General features: G+C 40.9%; 1 protein-coding gene across 2 annotated transcripts; it reads right to left on the reverse strand.

Moving 5' to 3' along the window:
- Positions 1–461: 461 nt before the first annotated feature.
- wdr35 (WD repeat domain 35) lies at positions 462–22,199 on the reverse strand. 2 transcript variants are annotated; one of them, XM_085767026.1, is made up of 28 exons: positions 21,791–22,199; positions 21,565–21,682; positions 20,741–20,812; positions 20,443–20,535; positions 20,230–20,358; positions 19,931–20,064; positions 18,726–18,891; positions 18,490–18,635; positions 18,114–18,239; positions 17,298–17,483; positions 17,029–17,064; positions 16,862–16,922; positions 13,949–14,093; positions 13,411–13,480; positions 13,120–13,173; positions 12,918–13,027; positions 12,608–12,827; positions 12,436–12,516; positions 11,718–11,854; positions 10,698–10,901; positions 9,822–9,968; positions 8,986–9,118; positions 7,589–7,699; positions 6,110–6,274; positions 4,547–4,687; positions 4,303–4,459; positions 2,181–2,421; positions 462–968 (listed from the first exon to the last, which is right to left on the reverse strand). In XM_085767026.1, the coding sequence occupies exons 1-28, from the start codon at positions 21,812–21,814 to the stop codon at positions 818–820; spliced, it is 3,558 nt and encodes a 1,185-aa protein (XP_085623152.1). In that variant the 5' UTR covers positions 21,815–22,199; the 3' UTR covers positions 462–817. The 2 variants fall into 2 exon arrangements, with proteins under 2 accessions (XP_085623152.1, XP_085623153.1); XM_085767027.1 differs by lacking the exon at positions 17,029–17,064.
- Positions 22,200–23,474: the final 1,275 nt, after the last annotated feature.

The following is a 23,474-nucleotide window of genomic DNA, read 5'->3' on the forward strand; positions in this document are numbered from 1 at the left end:
AATAATAATTCATGTTACATTATGTAAGTAAGCTATGTATTTACTGTTGTACCTTATTTCAGGCAGGGAGTGGGCACTGGGTGTGGGTGGTGTGGGTGGTGTTGATGTGCTGCGCTGATGTCATACAGCATTGGCATGTCATTAGTGTGTCTGTAGGGCATGTGGGTTCAGGATGATCTAGCCTGGAGTCAGTCTGACAAGATTTGGATATAAACATTTGTCATTCAAAATATGAGTCTTTATTCAGTAGTATTATTCATATCATCTGTATGCAATAGGTCTGCCAAAGCACAACCCGAGGCCATTGTTTTGTTTTTTTTACCCATGGCAACACTTAGAAAGTAGCTAAATTCGCGTGGACCTGGAGACCAGGTTTTACAGCTTGTATGGTCATAGATATGCACAATAGTTAATTCCATTTGTGTCATGTACCAAGTATTAAAGCCACAATCAAAGCAGAGTTTCCCATTGATCCACATCTTTAATATAAACGCTGGTGCTCCTTACAAATGGTCTGCACGGACACAAGTTGTGTGGTAAGATTTCATACGGACAGTTGAAAAAAATGGAAAATATCTCCAATAAAAATAAATTTTTATACATAAATTGTTATATGTGAGGTTACAGTAATATGAAAATAGCCAACAGAGGTTATGTTAATTCAAATGAAACATTTCAACACAGATGTACTCATTATGTTACCACTTTCTTAGCTGCCTATTCAAGCATTAATCACAAAAAGGATGGAGATCATTTTGGTTTATATATTTCAGAAATGCTGCGTGTAAAAGTTTTATGAAACTGCAAAAATTGAGCCTCAGGCTACTGGACTGTGGCATAAGGGGCAGCAGTTATATTTACTGATCTCCTGCTCTAGAGCACAGTGTTTACACACACTGCACATCCAGAACTGGTACTCCTGGATGGGCAGCCCCGTCACGATGCATGTGGGCAACTTTCCTTCACCCCTACATGGGAGAAAAAGAGGATTCATGTCAGTAGTTTCACGGATTTTATGTCGGTATATTATTTATGTTGGCAATTGTAAATGAGTTCAACGATTAAAAAGAAAACAAGAAGCCTCTGACAGAGACCAGTTCAACACTGTAACTATAATTTGACATGATGTTATAGATTTCAATTCATGGCATAGTGAATTTTGAAAAGTGACAGTAATTTATAGTTCAGTGTTACATGGACCAGCTCTGTTAAAGGGATAGTTCAACATTTTGGCAAATTGGCCCATTGCCATAATCCCTATAGTCATAGCAGTAGGTTTGTTACCTTTATTTGTGGGCGCAAGCTATTTTTAGAATGGCAGAGCAGAGCGGCGAGTTGCTCAGAGCTACACTACAGTGGTTCATGGAATTTCTTGGTTTCCCTCATCAAACTCATCAAATACACAATCCAACAACTCAAAGACGCTCTGGTGGACAAGTTGTGACCTGCACATTCACCACGCTATGAGATAATAACAGAACGTTACCAGACAGAGTTGTTTTAGAGGGAAATTCATGCAAAACTGCTGATGGGCGTTCCTGTCAGGGGCAGTCTCTGCATTTGCCTTGAAAACAACTCTGTCTCATAACGTTCTGATATTATCTCATAGTGTGGTGAATGTGCAGGTCACAACTTGTCCACCAGAGCGTTTTGGAGTTGTTGGATTGTGTATTCGATGAGGGAAACCAAGAAATCCCATCAGCCTCCGTATCATAGCTCTGAGCAGCTCGCAGCTCTGCTCCGCCGTTCTAAAAATAGCTTGCACCGACAATTAAAGGTAACAAACCTACTGCTATGACTATAGGGATTATGGCAATGAGCCAATTTGCCAAAATGTTGAAGATCCCTTTAAGTGCTTCATCCTCCTATTATGTGATTGTTTTAAATTCATCTGTTTTAGAGCCTGATTTAAAAACATTTCTGGTTTTAAAAGTAAAAGAGAAAAAAGGGTTCTGCTCTGGCCTCTCTGATTATTGAGCCACTTTTTCATGAATAATTTCACAATTCTTTCCTGATTGTTCAGTGAAGCTGTGGTTTGGTTTGGTCAGTGAATTACAGTAAATTAACAAGAGGTTTAAGCTGAACACCTGGTGGACCACCTGCCTCTGTTCAAACGGACATAAAAATGACATTTGTTTAAATGAATCCTACAAGGTAAGGCTGGTTTGTTCTGCCCTCACCCCTCGGCTGATGTCTCCCGCTCCATCACGTGTGCGTCCTTTGGTGTGTACTTGGTGAAGATCTCCAGGGCGAGGTCCTCATAGAGCTGCCGCTGTTCAGGCTGCAGACTTTCCAGGGACTCCAGTTTGATAAAAGCCTGCGAGCATGTGCCGAATGCCCGGTTGGCTGTGGAGCAGATGGCCAGTAGAGAGTAGATGTCCACTGCTGGGATGATGTCTTCATACTCGCGCAGGTGTAAGGCTTTCAAGATGAAGAGAAAAAGTCCAGAGTTAGACTTCCACTGTTTGCCTGAGCCCACAATGCTCCAGCTGCTGTCTGACATATGACTGCTCTCTGTGTTTGAGATGATATCAGATGTAAACATATCTACTGGCCTCACAAGACAAACACAGCTTTACATGGTAAAAACAGATGTATGCATCTACATCCCATAAAATGGGATTAAAAGAACATGATTTTTAGTCTGTCTGAATCTGTCAATTGTTAATTGTTCATCAAGTTTTAATGTTTTTCTCAGATGATTTTATTTCTCTGTTTGTGTAGTTCTTAATGAAGCAGGATTATTTCACTACAATTTCAGTTGATTTTAGGTAAACCTTTTTATTTTGTAAGTAAGGGTTTATTCCTGTATAATAACCTGCTCATGCTACATTATCCCGCTTATCACACAGCTTATTAGTGAAATAAATAATTGTAGACAGATTTTGGTTAAAATGCTCTTATGATCTACAGTATAAACTGCCCGCAGCGATTGAACAAGCCTAAACCTGCGCCCATAGCAACAGCTGATCAGTGGTGAGTCGATGAGAATTTTATTTATAATCCACATTAAACTGGCCGTTACCATTAATAGTGGAATTAGACGGGGGGATGGGACTCGTTTGGTGTTCAAAGTGATGTCTGTGTTGTTCTCTCTCTAGCCCCGGATGGGACCAAACTGTGAACAATATTTTTATGATGATAAGTTGTTGTAATCACCAAACACCGCTTTAGGGGGGTGATCCCCTGCAGAGATGTTCAGCCATTAGTCATGACTGAACTGTTTCAATCTTTCCTCTCTTCTTTATTTTCTGAAGCAGTAGACTAATGGAAACGCAACTATTGTCAGGGCTGATCAGAGCGGCGTCCCTAGCAACGGTCTGCGATACAGAAATAACAGGCCTTAGAGCCCCCCACACACCGCCCCGACACAAGCTGACAACCGACGGCCTTTATCCAACAGCTCCATCGACTCCCTTCAGAAACAGTTGGCACAAAGGAAGCAGTGAAACACACCGCCTCAGCTACTGCCGACTACACAGCAGCCTGTACGTTCTGCGCTTGCAGGAGATGCAATAAGTCTCCCTAACAGCAGGCGGCGCTAGTCTCATGCCAGTAATCTGAAACATGAAAACAGGAAATGACGAAACAGAGAAACCGTAGAAGAAACCACAGAGATGAAAAACAAAGTGCACACAACATTATCTTGTTATTAGTTTTGAGAAGACGTTTTGGAAAACAAAGCTTGGCAGCAGAATGATCGCTCTGGCTGAGCTGATGGTTGTGTTGTCTGATCTCGTACTCGTTCTTGTTCTGTTTACTATCGTCATTTCCGTACCCGGCGGCTGTAATCCTCCGATGGCCGACGCCCCCCGACTGTGCATGTCAACTCGGGCCCAACGGCGCCCGATGGCTTCCGCGCATGAACACACCAAACAGACACGTACCCGACGTCATCCGACTCTCCCCAACTGTCTCAGGCGGCCAACAGTCGGGCCGGTGTGTTCCTGGCTTTAGAATGCAGTGATTGACCAATCCATGTAATAAAGCCATGTAATAACCTGAGGTAACATCTAATTGTCACTGGGGCAAAGGAGGTAAAACAGCTCATCACTTCTAATGCTCAGGGTTCACATGTTATACTGTAACTGAGCAGCAGGTACAGTAGGCTGCTCGGTGTTACACAACAAAGAGAAACAGTAAACTGTCGCCTTCTAACAGGAAACAGTGAATGTTCTGGATTTTTCCTTGAACCCAACAACGAATTCAGAGCTCATTCTTCTAACACTAACTTCCTCATTTTACCATTCAACTGACTGACTTCTCCTTTCAGCCTGATGCGATGGGTTCAATGTCACATACCAGTGCGCATGGCGTTCTCCATGTAGCCCTCATACAGCTGCCTCTGAGCCAGCAGGAAGAAGTGATAGGCCTCCGCCCCTCGCCAGGCGTTGTCCACGATACGGTTGTCTGAGGAGGTGGCGTCTTCCTCCAGCAGCCCAGCCAGAGCAAACGTTGCCTGAGTCAAACAAACCACAGTTAGAAAATGCATTTTACCTCAATACAATGAAAATCAGAGATCTGAAAAGCCAAATAAAGTGTTTACCTCAGACTTCTTCCCTTTGGTTTTGCTCTGCTGTGATGTTTTCACCTGCTCGTGGTAGTTTTCAACCAGACGCGCTGCCAGGACGTACAGCTTCTTCACTCTCAGTGGACGGCTCCTCTTCTTGGCCTCCTCATCTGCCACCTGCAACAGAGGCCACACAGGAAGCATTTAAAGACTCACTCTCAGTTATGAAAGGACCAAATGTCTTAGCTGTGACATGACTGGTTCTGTTTAATTGCCATACAAATAATTGCGATTAATGATTTAATTGTTTTTTTCTGGTCATTTTATGCCACTATTACAGTATAAGCCTAAACATTGTTCAATAATACACATACACCTTATAAAGAGACATTTATTGGCATTAAACACTGGAACATATAAATAAAAACTGCATTTCTGTAATTGTGCAGCTGCGTCTGTCTTTCCAAGTTCAGCTAATTTGTCTGGGTGGTGGATCTGTAGATGTTTTTTTTAATTTGTGGTATTAGCATCTTTGACTACCACCTTTTTCCTGCAAATCTGACAAATCACCTCTTGCTAGTTACAGTAGTGGTCTCCACTTGTCCCCACAGTGGTGCTGTGGTGTTTGGCTTTGTAACTAAATTCTTGATGCTGATGTCAACAGATGTTCATCAAAATGTGACCGTTGAATATTAGAAATGAAGCTCCTCCAGATAAACAGTTTGTGGCTCCACTCAGGTGTCATTAAACCATAGCAGAAGAAGACTGCACAGAGTGATGATGTCATTAAAAGAGGACCAGTCAAACCTCAAATGGTGTAAAATGACAAGGAAATATAACAATTTTGTTAGTTTCATCCAGCTGTTTTTATACAGATGAATGGAAGCCATTTAAATAATTATACAGGATGACTGTGGTCAGCTCAAAAGATTGCAATCAGGAGATTATGTAATAATTCTGACAGGCCTAGCCATGACATGAAGATGATCTGCCTGTCTCCATCGACTTTGTACCATGTCAAGGATTAAGGGATTCAAGGACAAAAGGACAAAATTTTGTTTTTCAATCAGTGAAACACCATCAAAAAAACAAATAATAATAAATATCATAATAAATATAAGCATGAACATCATAAGAGACTAAATAAGTAAAAATAAAATCCAATAAACCAGTCCATTTCCTCAGTGCATCACTACAGGTTTCTTGACAGGTGCCTAGCTGCCAATGGTGTATATGGGAAGATGGGACACGGGACAGTCCATTTACAGTATGAGTCTTAAAGCCTGTGGAAAAAAGCTATTCAGATTCCTGCTTGTTTTACAGCTGATACAACTCCACTTTGCCCTATGCCCTAATAAAACTGGTGTTTGTGTTTTTCCCCTACACCCGGTGGTTTGCATTTTGGGTCCAGAGCACAAACAAGACACAACAGATTCACTTTTTTCTAAAAATATTAACCCTGTTAAAACTACAGCTTGAAAAGGCCTTCATCAGTGTGAGCTGACCTGCTCAAATGTTATTTTGTTATTTTGAAAGTGACCTATATATTTGAAAACAATGCATACAATGTTACTGGCACAGAGAGCAGGCCGACTGTACCTTAAACATGAGTTTGGCTGCATCCAGAAAATGGTGGGCTTTCCGATACAGCTCAACCACCTCCAGAGTTTTATTCTTCTCAAGAAGATGTGTGGCGTATTTGGAAAGAAGAGATTTAATCTCCTTCATGTTGTGGGTCCTGGCAAGTTCCACTGCTTTGTTCCACTAAAGGAAAATAAATAAATCAGTCAAAAACACAAGCACAACACCATTAGGTTTACCTACAGGTTTCTGGAAATAGAATTCAATGTTATAAAAACAGATTATACTAGAAATGAAATGTCAGTAAATTCCTGTAATGAACAGTTAAAGCAGATATCATCGGCACGGCCGTTTCGGCTAATGCTGTGTTCAAGGCAGGCTTTTGAAACCGTAAGTTACAGCTTCAAGTCACAACTACGACTTGGTAGCGTTCCAGGTAACCCGTAGCTCGTGTTTTTACCGTCCTGTTGTCTGTGAAAGTTCCCTATAACGGCCACTCGTAACTTCCGACCCGTGAACTCGTACCAGATCGAACTGGTATGACTTCACAGGAAGGAAAAACACAAAGTACGAGTTTCCTTGAACGCACCATGAGTTAGCAGCCCCCGCCCTTGTCAGGCATCAATTGGTCCTCGTGCTACGTCACCACATTCACGCGCATCCCTTGGCTGCACACACAGCCCTTCATGCCGTTCTCTCCCCTCATTGGATAACACTTGTATCCCACAAGGAAAATTTTCTCCTCGGGTTACAGCAGAGCAGAGTGACGGAGAGACTCGTGTTTAGGCTGAAATACTTCATGTAAGTGATTGCTGACGGAAAATAGGACTATTTAGGACTTATATTAACAAAAACATTCCACTGATATCTGCTTTAAGTCTGTAGCTGCATGTCCCACAATGAGAACACAACACTCAGAAAAAGACTGTATTTTTTAAACCGTCTGTGGCAAAGCAAGGTAAAGCAGGAACCATCACAGTGACAGCCCATTCATTTCACCGTCGGCAACAGAACATTAACACAGCAGGAGAAAGTGGCTGGGAGGGAGGAAGTTGGATCTGATAACCACTTCTCCTTTTGGATGAACAAAGGCTTGACTCCAGCACGTATTTAACATCCTTTAAAGTCAATCCAGCTGTGGCTGAAAGGTTTTTACAAAGCCTTTGAGGGTGTGTACACTTGTCAGACACAGAATGCTAAATGTTCCTGTCTTGTGTAAATGTTCATCCTGAGTCGTTTTTTTTATTCTTGAGCCAAATGTGGAGATTTATGGTGGAGATGTTTGAGAGCAGCATTCACACTCCTGAGCTAAATCTCACTCAGGATGAGGATGGGAGTGGGAGGACAGCAGGTGCCACGGTGACTGCTGCGGTGCACAGCTGTAACAACTGTGCACCCGATCTGTGGATGGCTGAGGGGAATACCAGATGTGCTCATGGTGCTATATAAAAATAAAAAAAATCAGTGGCGCCACAGGTTTTGTGTCCCGTCTCTCACCTGGTTCAGATGGACACATGTGTCAACGGCGGCTTTGGGCTGGTTGCACTTAAGGTAGGCGTTCACAGCTTGCTCACACATGCCCACGGTGGCAAACATCTGCCCGATCTCCTAACAACACAGACATGGAGAATGGCAGCAGATGAGATGCTGTACAGCACGGTACAGATTTAGAGTCACTGGCTCCTCGTGTATCAAACTTGCATAAGATCTGGGGTAGATTCTGCTGTAAATATCAGCGTGCGGCAACTGTCACGTGTGATTTATGAAAAGCGCGCTTTTACGCTGGCGATTTCGGTGTAGAACCAGCGTGGTGTTGATAAATCAGACAGCTGAAAACAATCGCAATTAAATGTCACGTCCCGATATATAATAATAATAATATTATTTATAAAGCACTTATCATCAATGTTACAAAGTGCTTTACAATAACAAAAATAACAAGGTAAGATAAAAACAACAAAGATTGTACAACGTAATGATGGCAAAACAAAAATACGAGAAGAAAATAGAGGATAAAATGATTATGTATCAAAGAAGGCCATTTGATAAAATTGCGTTTTTGCAAAGTTTTAAAAGTAGACACTGCTTTAGCAAGTCTGAGCTCCTCCGGTAGTTGAGGACACACAGTCATCCCTAGTTTTCAGCTTAGATGTGGGGACAACTAATAAGTTACTGACTGAGGACCTCAGACTGCGAGTCGGCTTGTAGAGAGTTAACAGATCCCAAATGTAACTTGGGGCTTGGCCATGAAGTGCCTTAAAAGTAATCAATACATTTTTTGAATTAATTTTAAAGCGGACAGTCGAGCAAGCTTTAGAGACCGCGCCCTGCCCGCTTTACCACATGGAGACACGGAAGACGGCCTAGAAGAGGGACTTTACTGACATTACCACGTTTAAATATCTGGACATTAATAGAGTGATAGTTTGTGTGATTGATAAAAGCGTCATCACTGGTGGATGGAGGCTGCAGACGCACGTATCACCGATGACGTTAGGAAACAGCGATCTCATGAAATGCTCTTGAAGTTTACTAAACTTAAGTTTGAGAAATCAGAGCCTAGGCCTAATTACTGCCGTGAACATGACTTTCTAACCGTCAGCACTGATGGCATGGTTCGGCTGATGGAGGGATGTGAAACACCGGCTTCTGTCTTTGATCTAACAATAACAGGTCTGTCACAAAATGTGCGTACTCCTGGTCAGAGCTGGCCTGAGATTTCTGCGTACCCTACACTCATGTTCAGATTGATAAATGCCGATCCTTGCAATGTTTTTTTTTGGTGTACGCACGTTTGGTAAATGAGGGCCACTGAGAGCTGTGACTTCAGCATACAGCTCGGAGAAAGGATCAAACTGTTAATATGTGAGGTAAACATTGAACATGTTGCTCACTGGTAAGAGTTTATGATTCTCTGGCAGCACAGAGGTCAGTCTCTCCAGACCGTCGTAGTCCTCCAACATGTAGTAGCATTCTGCCAGTCTTTCCTGGTTACGGCCCTGATGGTAGTACTGCACTGCATTCACCCTGGAAACACAACGAAATGTACAAGTTGATTTATTTGTTCATGGTGGACGGAGGTCACATCTTTTTGTGTCTGCAATTAAAACCCTGTAGCTGATACATAGACCTACGAGAAAGGAATGATCTACTTGGATTGCAGCAAATAATGGAATAATACAAAGTTATTAAATTATGTGGACTGTATATTGTGGTAAATTGTACATTTGCACTACTTAGAACTATAATAATATGTATGCCCTGCACTATGAACATAAAACACCATCCCAAGTGGGGTTTCTGCGAAACCAGCGTTTATCAGGTCAGAGATGGATCTTCAAAATCTACATGTTCTCATAACTTCTCATAAGAACATGACTCAGAGATACATAAATGGTTTTTAATCCACCTGTGAATGATTGTACATGTGTAGAAAAAGTTTTAAATGCTTATATAATTGCTCTATGTGGGAACTGTTCTGTCTCAACCTTACCCTGTAAAGTTCCCTTGAGATAACACATTATAAATTAAAATGGTGCAGTGTTACCAGTCACTCTGTAAGTGTTTATGTAGGTGTTATGGAAACAACAAAACAACAGATCAATTAATATCACATGTTCTTACAACTGTATCACAGTGTGTTAGGAAAGCATGCAATCACTGTTTAAATAGACCATATAATATTTATGTAGACATGTATCAGAAAAAAGGGAAAAACCAAACTCAGTACCACTTCTGTCTGTCAGCAAAGTAGTCTCCGATGGCGTTGTAGGCCTGTTCCAGCAGAGCATCGTCACAGTCACCAGAGCCAGTTTTGAGGAGCTGGAGAACCCTGAACCAGTCTCCCAGCTTGATCCTGAGGCTGATGGCCAGGTCCCTACAGAGAAAGACATGTCCGTTGTCCACTGTGGCAACTCTAAGGTTGGCCTTAAATATCAGATAAACTGAGCAACAAATTAACTCTTAAAGGACAATTCCAGGCGAATTCAACTCGGGGGTGTATTTTCCTATCATTTTAGGTCTAAAAGAATGAATCTGAAGATTTTCAGTTTAATCGCTCCTGTTTTGCGGTAGTTGCGTCTGTCCCCGCATCGCCACGGCAGCAATGAATGGGAGTGGATGTAAGTTCCGCTGTTTAGGCTGTTTCTAGCCCTCAAAGCCGCAATTTTTTTCCACAGACAGCGTCAGATGGCGACTCAAACATGCACCGAGAAGTTTATTTACTTCAAGCAAGCCGACATGTTTGTAAAACTAGATCTAATTCAAAGTCTCCCGGAGTCTCGCGCGAGACCCAGTTGCCGTGCTCGGTGTGTTCAGGTGCAGTGGGAAAAGCTACCGTTTGTGTCATAAACACAGGAATATCAACTCTTTACTTGCTTCAAGTAAAAAAAACTTCTCGCCGCATGTTTGAGTAGCCACCTGACTCTGTCTGTGGAAAAAAATGTACACTTCAAGCAAGTAAAGAGTTGATATTCCTGTGTTCCTTCAGATTCATTCTTTTAGACCTAAAATGATAGGAAAATACACCCCCGAGTTGAATTCGCCTGGAATTGTCCTGTAAGTCCTACTCCAGTGGTATGGGGATAAGTAACTATCATGTGTGTACCTGCGATCCATGTCCAGGTACATTCTCTCAGCCTCCTCAAACCTACTGAAGTAAGCTGCCACCTCGGCCTGTTTCATGGGCTCACTCTGCAGGTTGCCCAGGCGCTTGACAAACTCGATGCCCTGGTAGTCTTTGCAGCGGACGAAGGCCTGCTCAGCTGTCTTCAGATCCAGCTTCTGCAGAGCCGCCTCAGCCAGCAGACGCCTAACGGGTTGATAACAGAGAGAGGCCTGGTTAGTTACTATTACCAATAATGAATAGCATAATGTGAATGCATAACACATTACACCTATTCTAACATGCTTCATCTAGATATAAGTTCATGTAAAGCCATTAACAGAGCTGTCTCTCACTGATGCACGGTCAAGACTGTAACTGCTTGTTGGTTTTAACTCTGGAGCTCCATCAGATGAGTGTAAAACTCATCTTTATGTTACAGACTGGGGGTGACTGCTGGAACAGGAAAGGCCTTTTTAATTTATAAAATTTATTTTCTGAGGCAATAACAATCAAATTGCTAGTACCACAAATCTTTAACACTGTACAACATCAACCTCAAATGCTCAGATGAAAAGTGGCAATAACAGCAGCTCTTTATTTGTGATAACCTGACATGAGAACGAGGGTTAAATTGTTTTTAAATCTCTTGTTTGCTGTTTTCCATCATCAGTATGGAATTAAACAGTTTTGTGGTGCACATAACATGTCTGTTAAGTTACAAAGACTATCAAGTCCATAAATAAATCTCTATTTATCCTTTCCCACATAACCTGAAATACCACAGAAATTCATCTTCCTCATGCAAAGCTGCTCTACAGGAGTCCCACAATAAAATCATACAGCTGCAAATAAGCATAAATATATACAATATATGAAAGCTTTTACATTTTCACTCATCAATAATGTTATTTGCTGATCACAAACCAGAATATCAAGAAAAAAATAACAGTAACAATCACAATGCACTAAGAGCCCCATTCCATATGAAATCTAAAGTAAAGGTGGCCACTTAGCATTTACCAGAGTCTGGGGTGAGGGTTGTCTTCTATGAACTGTGAGGCATCTTCAATTCCAACTTTTTCAATCAGTGCACGACTGTCTCTCAGGGAGCGGATCTCAAAGTTGATGAGGTTGTCTTTGTTTGGCCTCTCTGGATCCTGCAAGACAACACTCCATTGTGTCATACATACAGTATATGATATATGATATGACGATATATAAAGAATCTCTTTTCATGTCTCTTAACACTACAAAGTGATGAAATATCAATTCACAATTATTTGTTATGCATTACTCCAACACACAGGACACGCCAGTTATAACCAGTGTGATTCTTTCTGCTTTAAGATGTATTTAGGAAGGACAATAAAATATGCAATTTACACATTGACAGAATAAGTCTACTTGTGTTAGAATACTGGCTGTTTCCGATATGTGCAGTGCTATTTTGCTTGTTTGATTTCTTGTTATTATTATATGTTTCATCATCTTTAATTTTTTGAAATTGTGTATAACATTAGTGTTGATATTAAGCCAATGCAATTATAACTATAGAGATATAAGTATTTCTTCATTCTGCTCCTTTTCATTTATGGTGATTATGTGTACATCATGTCAATATGTGCAATCGTGTTAAGTATGTAAACCATGAATGGAATAAAACGAAATGAAATGAAAGATATCAGTATTATTGGAGACTGGTGCAACTACTACAGCACGTTTTGTTAGCAGTGTTTACCTTCATGATTTCATCAAGCAAGACAGATTTGATTTCAAGGTCCTCAAAGTTGCAAATGTATCCAGATGTTTGGATGGGCTCCTGTTTTTTAAAGATGTAATAGATAATTGTTACAGTAGCTAGATGATTATTTAGTAACAATACAACAGCTTAAAATGAGACAAACACTCACCTCTGGATCAAGGTTCCTGAAGACATACATCCTGGTCTTCTCCATCATGGCGAAGAGGTCAGGATTGTCATTTGCCCATTTCATGTCCCAAACATCTTTGCGCTCAAACTTGGATGGATCTCCTGCAGACGCCTGGCTCCCTGTGCTGTCGTCTGTGGAGGAACGAACCTCCAGGTCCAACAGAGTCAGCACGCCTGCGATGTCGATTATCGCCAGGCGACTACAGGAAGTAATGATTACAGCTGTTCAGAGCTGACAATGGATATCTGGACACTTTTATTATTACAAAATAAAATACATTGATGCGTACCTGGAGTTGCAGTTCAAGGACAGGTAGTAGGCTCTGTTGTTCAAGGTGTATTTTTGGATAAGAGCAACATTGGGGAGACTGTATCTGTGGATGGTGCCAGACTCCCGGCCCTACAAACACACATGAACCCAGCCAATCAGTGTTTTACTTCAATTCTACAACAGTACTCAGAATTGTACAATAAAAACGGTAAAACATGTACCACAATCAGAGTCTTCTCTGTGGCTGTTATACAGCAGATGGGATCTCGAGTTGCCTGAAAACGCAGAAATAAACATTATCTTTTTGAGAAAAATACTTTTTTCCCCTTTAAATTGATTCTGTTCTGAGTTAATAATACATATTAAAGTTATTTTATACATTAGCTTTATATTTAAACTTTAATTTAATTTAATTTAATTTCAATTAAAAATGTATTTATCCATACTGAGATTACCAATTAAATATAAAATAAACATCCTCTGCACTAAATGAGAGTCAGAAATCCACTTACTGTGAAGGCTTTGGTAAAATCTGGACCGCTGTCGCTGGCTCCAGATGGATTGCTGTCAATGTGATAGACCCTAAAATGACAGGAAGTGGAAACAAATGTGAGAGAGAGGCTGAGAGGCAGCCAGACAGACAAACAGCTGCCCTTTCCTCCGAGGTGACTTGTGATTTCGATACCGGGATGGTCTTGGCAGAACATTAGGTCATGCCCGACCTGTCTGGAACCTCAGTGGCATTTTTATTCAGATGAATGAACCCTTTTCACGGTGCTGTCAGTCCCAACACTCACTACACTGTAACAGTGAGCCAGTAATCCAAAGGTTTCTTCCACTGACTCACAGAATGCAGCCCTGTGGTTATCTTGCCTCCCTGCAACTTTCCATGATCTGCTTGATATGTACTGTTAAGTTCTGATGTGGTCTTTCTACTTTGTCCCCACCTACCTGGATCTGGCTTTTTTTTTTTAATACAAGCCTGATGTCTTCATGACACTGTTCGGTGTAAAGATAATGTGATGCCTTTCTGGGAAGAGGAACACCCACCTCTCTCTTCCCTCCCTCTTGGTTCTGGTCACTTGGTTGATCTCCAGGGCCGTTAGTTTCTTTGCCACTCTGTACTGCCACAGGTAGAAAGCCTCTTTGGATGCAGCAATCACATGCGTCTTGGTCATGGTGACAAACAGTGGATCTGAACCAAGTCAACAAGCAACAGATTTCATTTCAGAGGTGACAATCAACACACAGTGTATATGACTTTGAGTTTAGGAGTAAATGGATTATTAACTATTTAGTTGTGTCATTTGGTAGATCACATGTCTTTAACGCTGTGTTAAAGAGTCACTCATCAAGAAGTTTTCAGGGCTATTTGTTTTTCAGTCTCAGTATATAAATTAACAGTAACTAGTTGATTGTTGGAGAGCTGCATAAAGCACATTTTATACACTTTCAGCGTACTTCACCAAACTGCATTGTAAAATCTGGAGAATAAATGTTTGTAACTTTGAACTATAATAACCATGTTTCCAACCACTTGTCGATCGAATTATCTGATGATCGATCAAAATATTAATGCGAATAATGCCGGTTCAAGTGCATCCATCCAAGACCTTAAAAATCAAATAAAAAGCCGTCCGTAATGACGTCATGTGCTGTTTTGTGATCATACTGGTGTATCGAATCGTTTTCTTGCAATTTAAGGTGTTTCCATTCATTCTTGTACTAAATCGCAAAATAGAAGGACGTCCATCCTTTATCTTTAACTGACTATCCGAGGTCGGGCTGCGCACAGGCCAAGTGTGACGAGTTGCTGGAGTCGTTGCCCGGAAACCACTGAACCATACGCATGCTATTATATTATTATATTAAGTTCTAGGCTATAGGCTGGTGCTTATAATGCAACATGGCTGCAACATGGCTGTTATCAGAGGTGGTTTTAATGCAGATGCAGATGCACCAAGTGTTTAATATTACAGACACCGGAACAGCTTTGAACAGCTGGAATAGAGAGAGAAAATCCGATGAGATCGACAGTATTGTAACTTTGTATCGATATTCATGATATTTAATCGAATTTTACTGTTTCCATAAGGCATTTTTAATTGGATATTGCTAAATGTGAATAAAAACGTGTGGATGGAAACATGGTTTATGACATTCTGGGCACAGCATTTTCTGAGGATTCATTCCAACAGACAAGTTGAAAGGATAATACACTGTGTTCTCTCCACTTTGACTAGTCAGTTGAAAGAAAAGAAAAAACAAGGTCACCGGAGGAGAATTCTCCAAAAGGTGCACACTTGGACTCTTGTTATTTACTGAGGTGGGATATCTCATTTATCTCCTTTCAGACTTTGAGCTTTCTTGGCATTCTCTCCTCAGCAAACATTTGACCATGCCTGAATATCTGCTGAATATCTGTGTGGTATAAAGACGCCCTGTGCTCTCTGTCTATTTGCTATAGGATGCTGTGGAAACATGAAAGATGTAGTCATGGGCAGCAAGAGGCAGAATGCCAACCATGATTTCACATGTACCTTCACACAAGGTGTGATCTCTCACATTGTCTTGAAAAAAAAATGCACCAGCTCTTTGGTAAATTAAGATTTCCTTCAGCCTGCAGTCGTGCCCCAAAAAGTGTGTTACAGAGTTGACTTTTTTGTGCTCAGTTGTTTGCAAGCCTGGAGGACAAAGCAGCATGATCTTAAATGGATAGTCCAACATTTTGGCAAATTGGCCCATTGTCATAATCCCTATAGTCATAGCAGTAGGTTCATTACTTTTAATTGTCAGTGCAAGCTCTTTTTTGAACGTGAGCTGCTCAGAGCTACGCTATGGATGCTAACGGGATTTCTTGTTTTCCCTCATCAAACTCATCAAATACACAATCCAACAACTCCAAAACGCTCTGGTGGACAAGTTGTGACCTGCACATTCACCACGCTATGAGATAATAATGGAACGTTACCAGACAGAGTTGTTTTAGAGGTAAATGCAGAGACTGCTTGCTGAAAAACTGCTCCCGACGGGAACGTGCATCAGAGGTTTTGCATGAATTTACCTCGAAAACAATTCCGTCTCATAACGTTCCATTATTATCTCATAGCGTGGTGAATGTGCAGGTCACAACTTGTCCACCAGAGCGTTTTGGAGTTGTTGGATTGTGTATTTGATGAGTTTGATGAGGGAAACCAAGAAATCCCATTAGCCTCCGTAGCGTAGCTCTGAGCAGCTCGCAGCTCTGCTCCGCCGTTCTACTGTAAAAATAGCTTGCACCAAAAATTAAAGGTAACGAAGCCACTGCTATGACTATAGGGATCGTGGCAATGGGCCAATTTGCCAAAATGTTGAACTATCCCTTTAAAGATTGACTGTAGGTGTAAATCAGCAACAGGGTCCCTCATTCATACTTTTTAGACATGTCCAAACCCTCATGACTACTGGATGTCAGTATTTTTTTTACATTCTCAGAAGATACTTAATACTTATGAAGCAGGTGGCCTCTCCCACACAGTGGGACCTATGAGGTTCAAATACTTGGGGAAAATAGGATGTACGTTGGGCGGCTCTGTAGATATATTTTATAAGGCATGGCACCCATTTCTGACTGACATGCAAACACTAAAACTGTGTCACATTACCATGTGATCTACTGTACCTAACCACTTATCATGTTTTGACTGTATGTATTTCTCTATTGATCACTGATCGCTCACAGTTTTTTTGTTTGTTTCTATATTTTTGCTTATTTTCTTATTGATCTGCTTGTGTTGTTTTACATTTGCACTGTTCGTGTGTAGCTCTGTGGGAGGGTGGGATGTGGGGGGTGAAATTGGGGAATTTATAATACGCCATCATCTGTGTTTTGATATTTCATATTGACCGTCCTGTAAGTTATTGTGTTGTTGTAAAATGAAAAATAAAATTAAAAAAAAAGAATATGTGTTGCCTGTTGCTTACCGATGTCAATGTACTTTGAGTCCAGTGGCGTCCCAATGGAGTTGCACAGAATCAGGACATACTGAAAAACACACAGCACACTAACATTATACTACAGGTCAATCTAAGATCCCATATCAGAACAATTAGTCCTCATTTTGGGAGTGTGGTTTTAATTTGTACATTACCCGTGCATGACTCCCAGACTCTAACTCAGCATCCTCCTGTGTGGCATTGAATTTGAAAAACGGGAGGCAAGACAGTAGAGAAACATTTGTGATCCTTAGCTCACTCTACATCTACCACATATCTGCCCTAAGGTGAGTCTCTAAGTCTGCTCATGAGACGTATTTCATAGAGTAGATAACTAGTAAAGATCACATCTGTTACAGATTACTGCAGACCCAGTGTTTGTTAGCTTCCCTTTCACTTTGTAAGCTGTGTGTTGTGTTTGTACCTGAGGCTGGGTGTCGTCTGCCTTGCTGGCCAGGATGCAGAAGTCCCCCGAGGTTGTGATGGACATCAAGCTCTTGACATATTTGACAAACTTCTCGTTATTTTTGGTGTCCCAGAATACCACGCAGTACTCCTGTCGCTCTGGCTTGGTGTAGGCATACACCACTGTGCTGCAACAGTAGCCCCACTGTTAAAAAAAACATGACAGAGCAGGTGAGATTTACCTTCTGTGGGAGCTTTTAAAACCCTGGTTAGTGTAGTTTGGTAGGCTCACACAGAGGTTGAAAAAAGACACACTCCCTCAAATAAACCATTTGTTGGAAGGTATTAATAAAGGAATACGGTAGTAATTTGGTGGCAAAGGTTGAAGTTACATCCTTCATTTAGTAATTTCACTGTAGATAATAAGCAACAATAAGCCAGCTGACTACATCTTATTACTGTGTTATGCCTCACTTCACCATCTTCCTTTGAAATAGATCACATGATCAGGAACAGGAATATGATCCTATATTTTTGGACAGTTTTTAGTCACATGACTTTAGAAGTGAAGACTGTTTCATAAACACAATATATAAATATACAAATACCAATGACCCCAGGCACAACTGAAACATGTTAGCACAATTTTTGATTTATTGCTATTCCTGATTTGAGTTTTACTACATATTCTTTTCATAGTCCGTTTGCAACTGACCAGCATTTTAACCATGCTCATGCCCCGTTAATCACAGGTTTTTCTGTGTAAGAGGATCATGAAGAATAGTTTCTTTCAAAGAGCGTTAATTAAAACATAACCAAAGGTGTTGGCATTTACCTTGTAATCTGGTCTTATGTTTGCAAAGTAGATGAAGGAGTCCACGGCCAGGCCGATACGCAGCCCCCCTCCCTCCCAGGCCACTCCTGTCATCTGCTTCCCAGGAACCTTCAGAGTTCTCAGATGCTGTGTGAACACCAGATAGCATCACATTGAAACATTCTATCATTTCATAGCATTTGTGGTTCCCCACCTACTCAACAAAGTCGGATGGATAACTGTAGTTTAAAGGTATATTATTATTAATAGAAGTAACAAAAATGCAGTACATAAAGCACAAAAGAGACTGTATTCTTTATCAACTTCTGTTTGGTTTGCTGTGACTGCGTATGTCTTTGCTCATGCATAAATAAGGGAACAGTATCTTCACCCCCACCTCTCCAAATGGCGTGTAGAACTGCACCACATTGAATTCTTTATCCATATTTGAGGCTCTGAGAGAACCAGCCACCGCCAGGACACTGCCGCAGTGATTCCACTGGATACTGACCACATTCATCAGAGCGTCAATACACACTGGGTCTGTGAAACAAGGCAGCAGCACAGCTCATCATTACTGGGAAACATTTCATTGAGGCATAACCTGGGGAACATACTGCAGTCTTTTCTTACTTTCATCATTCTCGTAGCGCATGATCTGACACCGTCCATTGTCGAAACAGATAGCTAGACACGGACAGTCTGGCTCAACGTAGCCCCCGGTCCCCGCGTACCAGTGGATGCCTGCTATACTGACAGCTCCCGTTGCATTAGTGAGGCAGCTGATCGTCATTTTCATCTGAAACGTAACACAGAGAAAGCCAACACTCAACAGTCAGCATGCACTGATATGTTGACTGATATATGACTGTTGAATTCTGGATAAATGAACTTATGCTGCACTACTGCATTTCCTCAGGTCACTTTTACTTACACACTTTTACTTTCTACTATGTTTGCACTTTTGATATATTTATATTTATGACAAATAGCTTATATTTATATTTCTAATTCTGTCTGAGCTAATTGAAACAACCTTTAATTCAGTTCACTTGTATTCTGAATGACGATAAAATCTGTCTAATGTATCTTGCGTGCGTGCAATGTGTCTTGCTAAAAATTACAACAATGTGTGAGGAAATTTCAAGTCCTTTACAAAAGAGCTTTTAGAGCATTTGCAATTATTTCTAGATATCCCTCCACTGGAAGCTTTAAAGAGATTCATCTTTTGCTCCATGTTATAGAACAAACCTGCCATGGTTCCATGAGCAACTGAAACAAAATAAGTGTGCACAGCCATTTACTCAAAAGGAGTCCCTGCACTCAGATCGGCCCCCAAAAAAACCCCGGTTGGGGCTTGAGATGTACTCTGTGCTGATTGGTCAGACGCAAAGCGAGATGACGCCAAGAGAAAGCCCCGAAATCAGCTGCATTTTTTTTTAAAAGTGTCTACACAGCCGAAAAAAGAGAGAATAAGTCACTAAAAGACGCATGAGATACAAAAAAAAGTAAGATAAATACGCAATTGCAGGATTACGCAACGATCGAAACACAATTAAAAACCCAGGTTTTTTAGAAAGCGTCTATACTGCCGGAAAAAAACAACAACAACAAGAGCATTTAAAAGAAAAGCTGCACAAGACTGTGTTTTGATCGAAACTGTTGCACATCACCGCAAGAATCGGAGGTCATACTCCAGTAGAGACATGTACGGCCGCTGAGAGGACCGAATGAGAGGACGGTTCCTGTAATAGTTCCTACTCCCTCCCTTTACCAGGAACTCCTGCTAATGGAAACGTGTCTATACTTAGATGAACAGATGAGACTTATGTACTCACAATGAAGTTCCCTTGATTGTCATAGATCTGGACTTCCCCATTGGCCATGCCAAAAAGGAGGATCTTGCTGTCTGGAGACCATGCCACATGTGCAAGCTGATTTCCCTTTAGCTCCTTTCCCCAAATCCGGTTACCTGCAAAAACAAACCCTTTATGAGTTACTCATTTAGAGAGAATGTAAACAATGCAATCTTTGTCGAAGGAGTTTCGATGATTCTAATCTAAATGGGTTTGAAAAAACTATTGTGACTGATCGCTATTTATTATATTTCTACAAATCACACTGTAAAGCTTTTTACCATCTACGGAGCCAACGATGACTGCTCCATCTTCATACACAATGCAGATCTTCTGACCGTCAGCGTTCCAGCTCATGCTCCTCACCACCGACTTGTTCCTATTGTTGATCATCTCCTCATACCATGCACCTGAGGAAAGGACAAAAGACTGTTAAATATAAATGGCAAATTATTTTGAGACAGCTTGAACTTTCGGTTTGTATTAGTTGTCACCTTTATAGAGCATCCATACAATAATGAGTCCATTCTGGTCACTGGTTGTCAGCTTTTCGTACTGTTCGTTCCACGTGACCACTTGCACTGCACCTGCATGTGTAATAATGGTTTAGCATCAGACAGTTTTTCTAGGGCATTACATAAGCTGTGGCATGTTACTATGTGGACACTGGCTGTTAGTCACATACTTCAAACTTTATTTATTTATGAAGCACCTTTCATACAAAGAATGTAACAAAGCGCTTTACAGTGCCTTACTATAATGATGATCTGGCAATGACTGAATGTAACGTACCACTGTGTCCCTCTAGAGTCTGGTTCATTGACAAATTACTGGGTGCAGCAAGGCCTTTAAGTTTGGCATCATCTGTTGAAAGAGAAGTTTAGATGTAGAACCGCAAGTAATTAACAAGTAACACTCATAAAGCAAATCGTTCAAAACGTGTGACACATAAACAGTTGAATATCAGCACAGATTTCTAATCATTTTTGTTTTGGTTGGTGATTTTTGGCACTGGTTTCACATAATAACACTTAGTCTGTACAACAGACAGACTGACCAAGGTGGTACCATTTCTACTTAAAGTGTCTGGACCCTTAGCTACCATAACAGAGCCAAAAGGCTTAGAAAAGATTACTTACACTGTGTAAGAGCCATTTTCATTAACCCTCAAATCTCAGTCACATGGGTCTTAGATAAGAGCTCGGACTGTAACAAATAAACTTGAACAAGCAGCTTCATCACAAAGAATAATTTGAGTTTCTGTGCTATTTTTCTGTGCCACTTTCATTTTACACTAAAGCAAAACAAATAAATAGAATACATCATGTGAAAAGAGACAGGCATGTTTATTGATACAAAGCACCTAAACCATGGCAATATCAGTATGTAGGTGATTAACTGTTGGCCTTTTTGTAATCAATTGTGCATTTTGTCAATATACACTGTATTTACTGGATGTCAAATAAGTATTATACCAATGTCATCAAAACTTACAAGGGTAGAGGGACTGAATGTGAATGTGTGGGTTTATTAGTTATCTGGATTGGTAGGCCATAACATCCCTACAGTGTGTATGGTGGCCGTGCAGGTCGTCTGCTCCATCACCCTGACCTTACCTGTCTGAGTTTCAAGCTTCAGTACCCTCAGGAGACCGTCATCCCCACCACATGCAATGAACCCTTGGTCTTTGTTCCAGGAGACGCATTTCAGGTGAATGTTGTTGGGGATAGCAATCTAGGAGGCAATGGGAACAAATACAGCCACGTTAACTGACGCTCTACGTTAACTTAAGTTACGTCTTAATAAAAGGTCTGAGCCTAGCAGAATGGCCGTGGCACTCACCTTCTTACTGAGGTAGATAAACATGGTGATAACGGTACAGAGCTCTGTCACTGCACCAGTGAGTTGGAGTTATGTTGACTATCATTAAAATACACTGGGCTAAAAGCAGCTATATTGAGCTAACAAAGCTAACGTTGTCAGCCTAGCTTACATTGTGCAGCCTGGACCTGGGGACTGCGTCGTTAGCCTGAACCGTTAGCTGTTACTAGTTAGCCTGCAGTAAACAAACCGCGACACGGTCTCCTGGTGCTGGAGAGGATGGACGTGAAGTGTAGCCTGACAGAGACGGCGGCTAAAGTATTGAAAAACCAACAGTTCAACTTCGACTTGTCGTTGTTTGTGTTGGCTGACTTAACTAGACAGACGCTGTCGCTTCCCTCGGTCTCCCGTGGTAACCGTAAACCGGAAGTGCCGTGAATGTTGTGACACTGGTAGTTGTAGTTTTTTCCCAGTACGCGCTTTTGAAGAGCCGCCTCTTACCATATCCCACCACGAAGTGCTGCTGTTCATTTGTCTTCACTTGGGATTCATTGCTGTTATGTGTTGCACTTATTACAGACCACAGGGAGACTTTAATAGAAACAACTGACTACCATGAACAAAATCACAGCATACCAACATTAAACAATGCGTAAAAAAAATAGACACCCGGGTGAATAGGGTCAACATGAAACTTCTCGAGTTTATCACTTACATTAAGACAATTATTTTTTGTATTACAAGATTTGTGAAATTGTATGTTTAAATGTGTAAATGAAGCAACATCTAATTAAATATGTGCTAATGTGCCTACCTTTCCAGAATGGAAATCTATTAATTGGAGTCAAACGTTTTTACAGAGGAGATTTTTTTTAAATCAGTATGTAAATGAGAAATACTGTCACCAGCCCTAAAAAAAAATCGAATTTCGCCATAAAATTTTGTATAGGCCTAAATCAGGCTGTGAATTAACAATCAACAAATCCCTCTGTAAAAACACCTCAACACAGAGTATGAGGAAAAACTAATTTAGAGATAACAGCCTTTACTTTAGATTTGTACTGTAAAATTTCATAGATTGTTATCGTCCATCATACTTTTACAATTTGTTGCTGATACAAAGGAAATGGCAATTTCTGGAGCCCATATCATTGTGCAGGAGACAGAGAGATAGCCTACTGCAATAGCCTACCTGACATGACATCAGGGTCAGACAACAGGCAGGGCACAGTATGCCACAAGCTAACATTTGGTGAATTTAGGAAAAATGTACAGAATTAAGTAAAAGAACCACCTTAATATGGATACAATTTTTCTCTAGTCTTGAAGACATGTTAAGCAAGCACATCAGCCCCAAATCTCAAAATTGACCAGTGCATGAAAAAACAATGTTTTTGCCTGTAGTGTCTCTTTATGTAATTGTGTTTCCCAATGCAGCATTACCAAGACTCTCAGTTTCAAAACTGCTACTGAGGGCTCTTATTGTAAGTGTTTAGCATGCGGCTTGGTAACACAGTAAACACAGAGAGCTGAATCCATTGTTTCAGATGTTTATTTTCCATTTGCAGCTTCAATCCAATAGAAAATATACAGAGAGGTTGTTTCTTGCACAAAAGCACCACAACATGTAATGCACATGTCAGTGTACACAGAAGCATACACCACAAATAGGCTACTTTTCACTTCTTCCACGTGTGTTCCACAG

The sequence above is a fragment of the Trachurus japonicus genome, chromosome 22 (assembly GCF_045865225.1).
Source record: "Trachurus japonicus isolate A0001 chromosome 22, Traja_1.0".
NCBI classification, from domain to species: domain Eukaryota; kingdom Metazoa; phylum Chordata; class Actinopteri; order Carangiformes; family Carangidae; genus Trachurus; species Trachurus japonicus.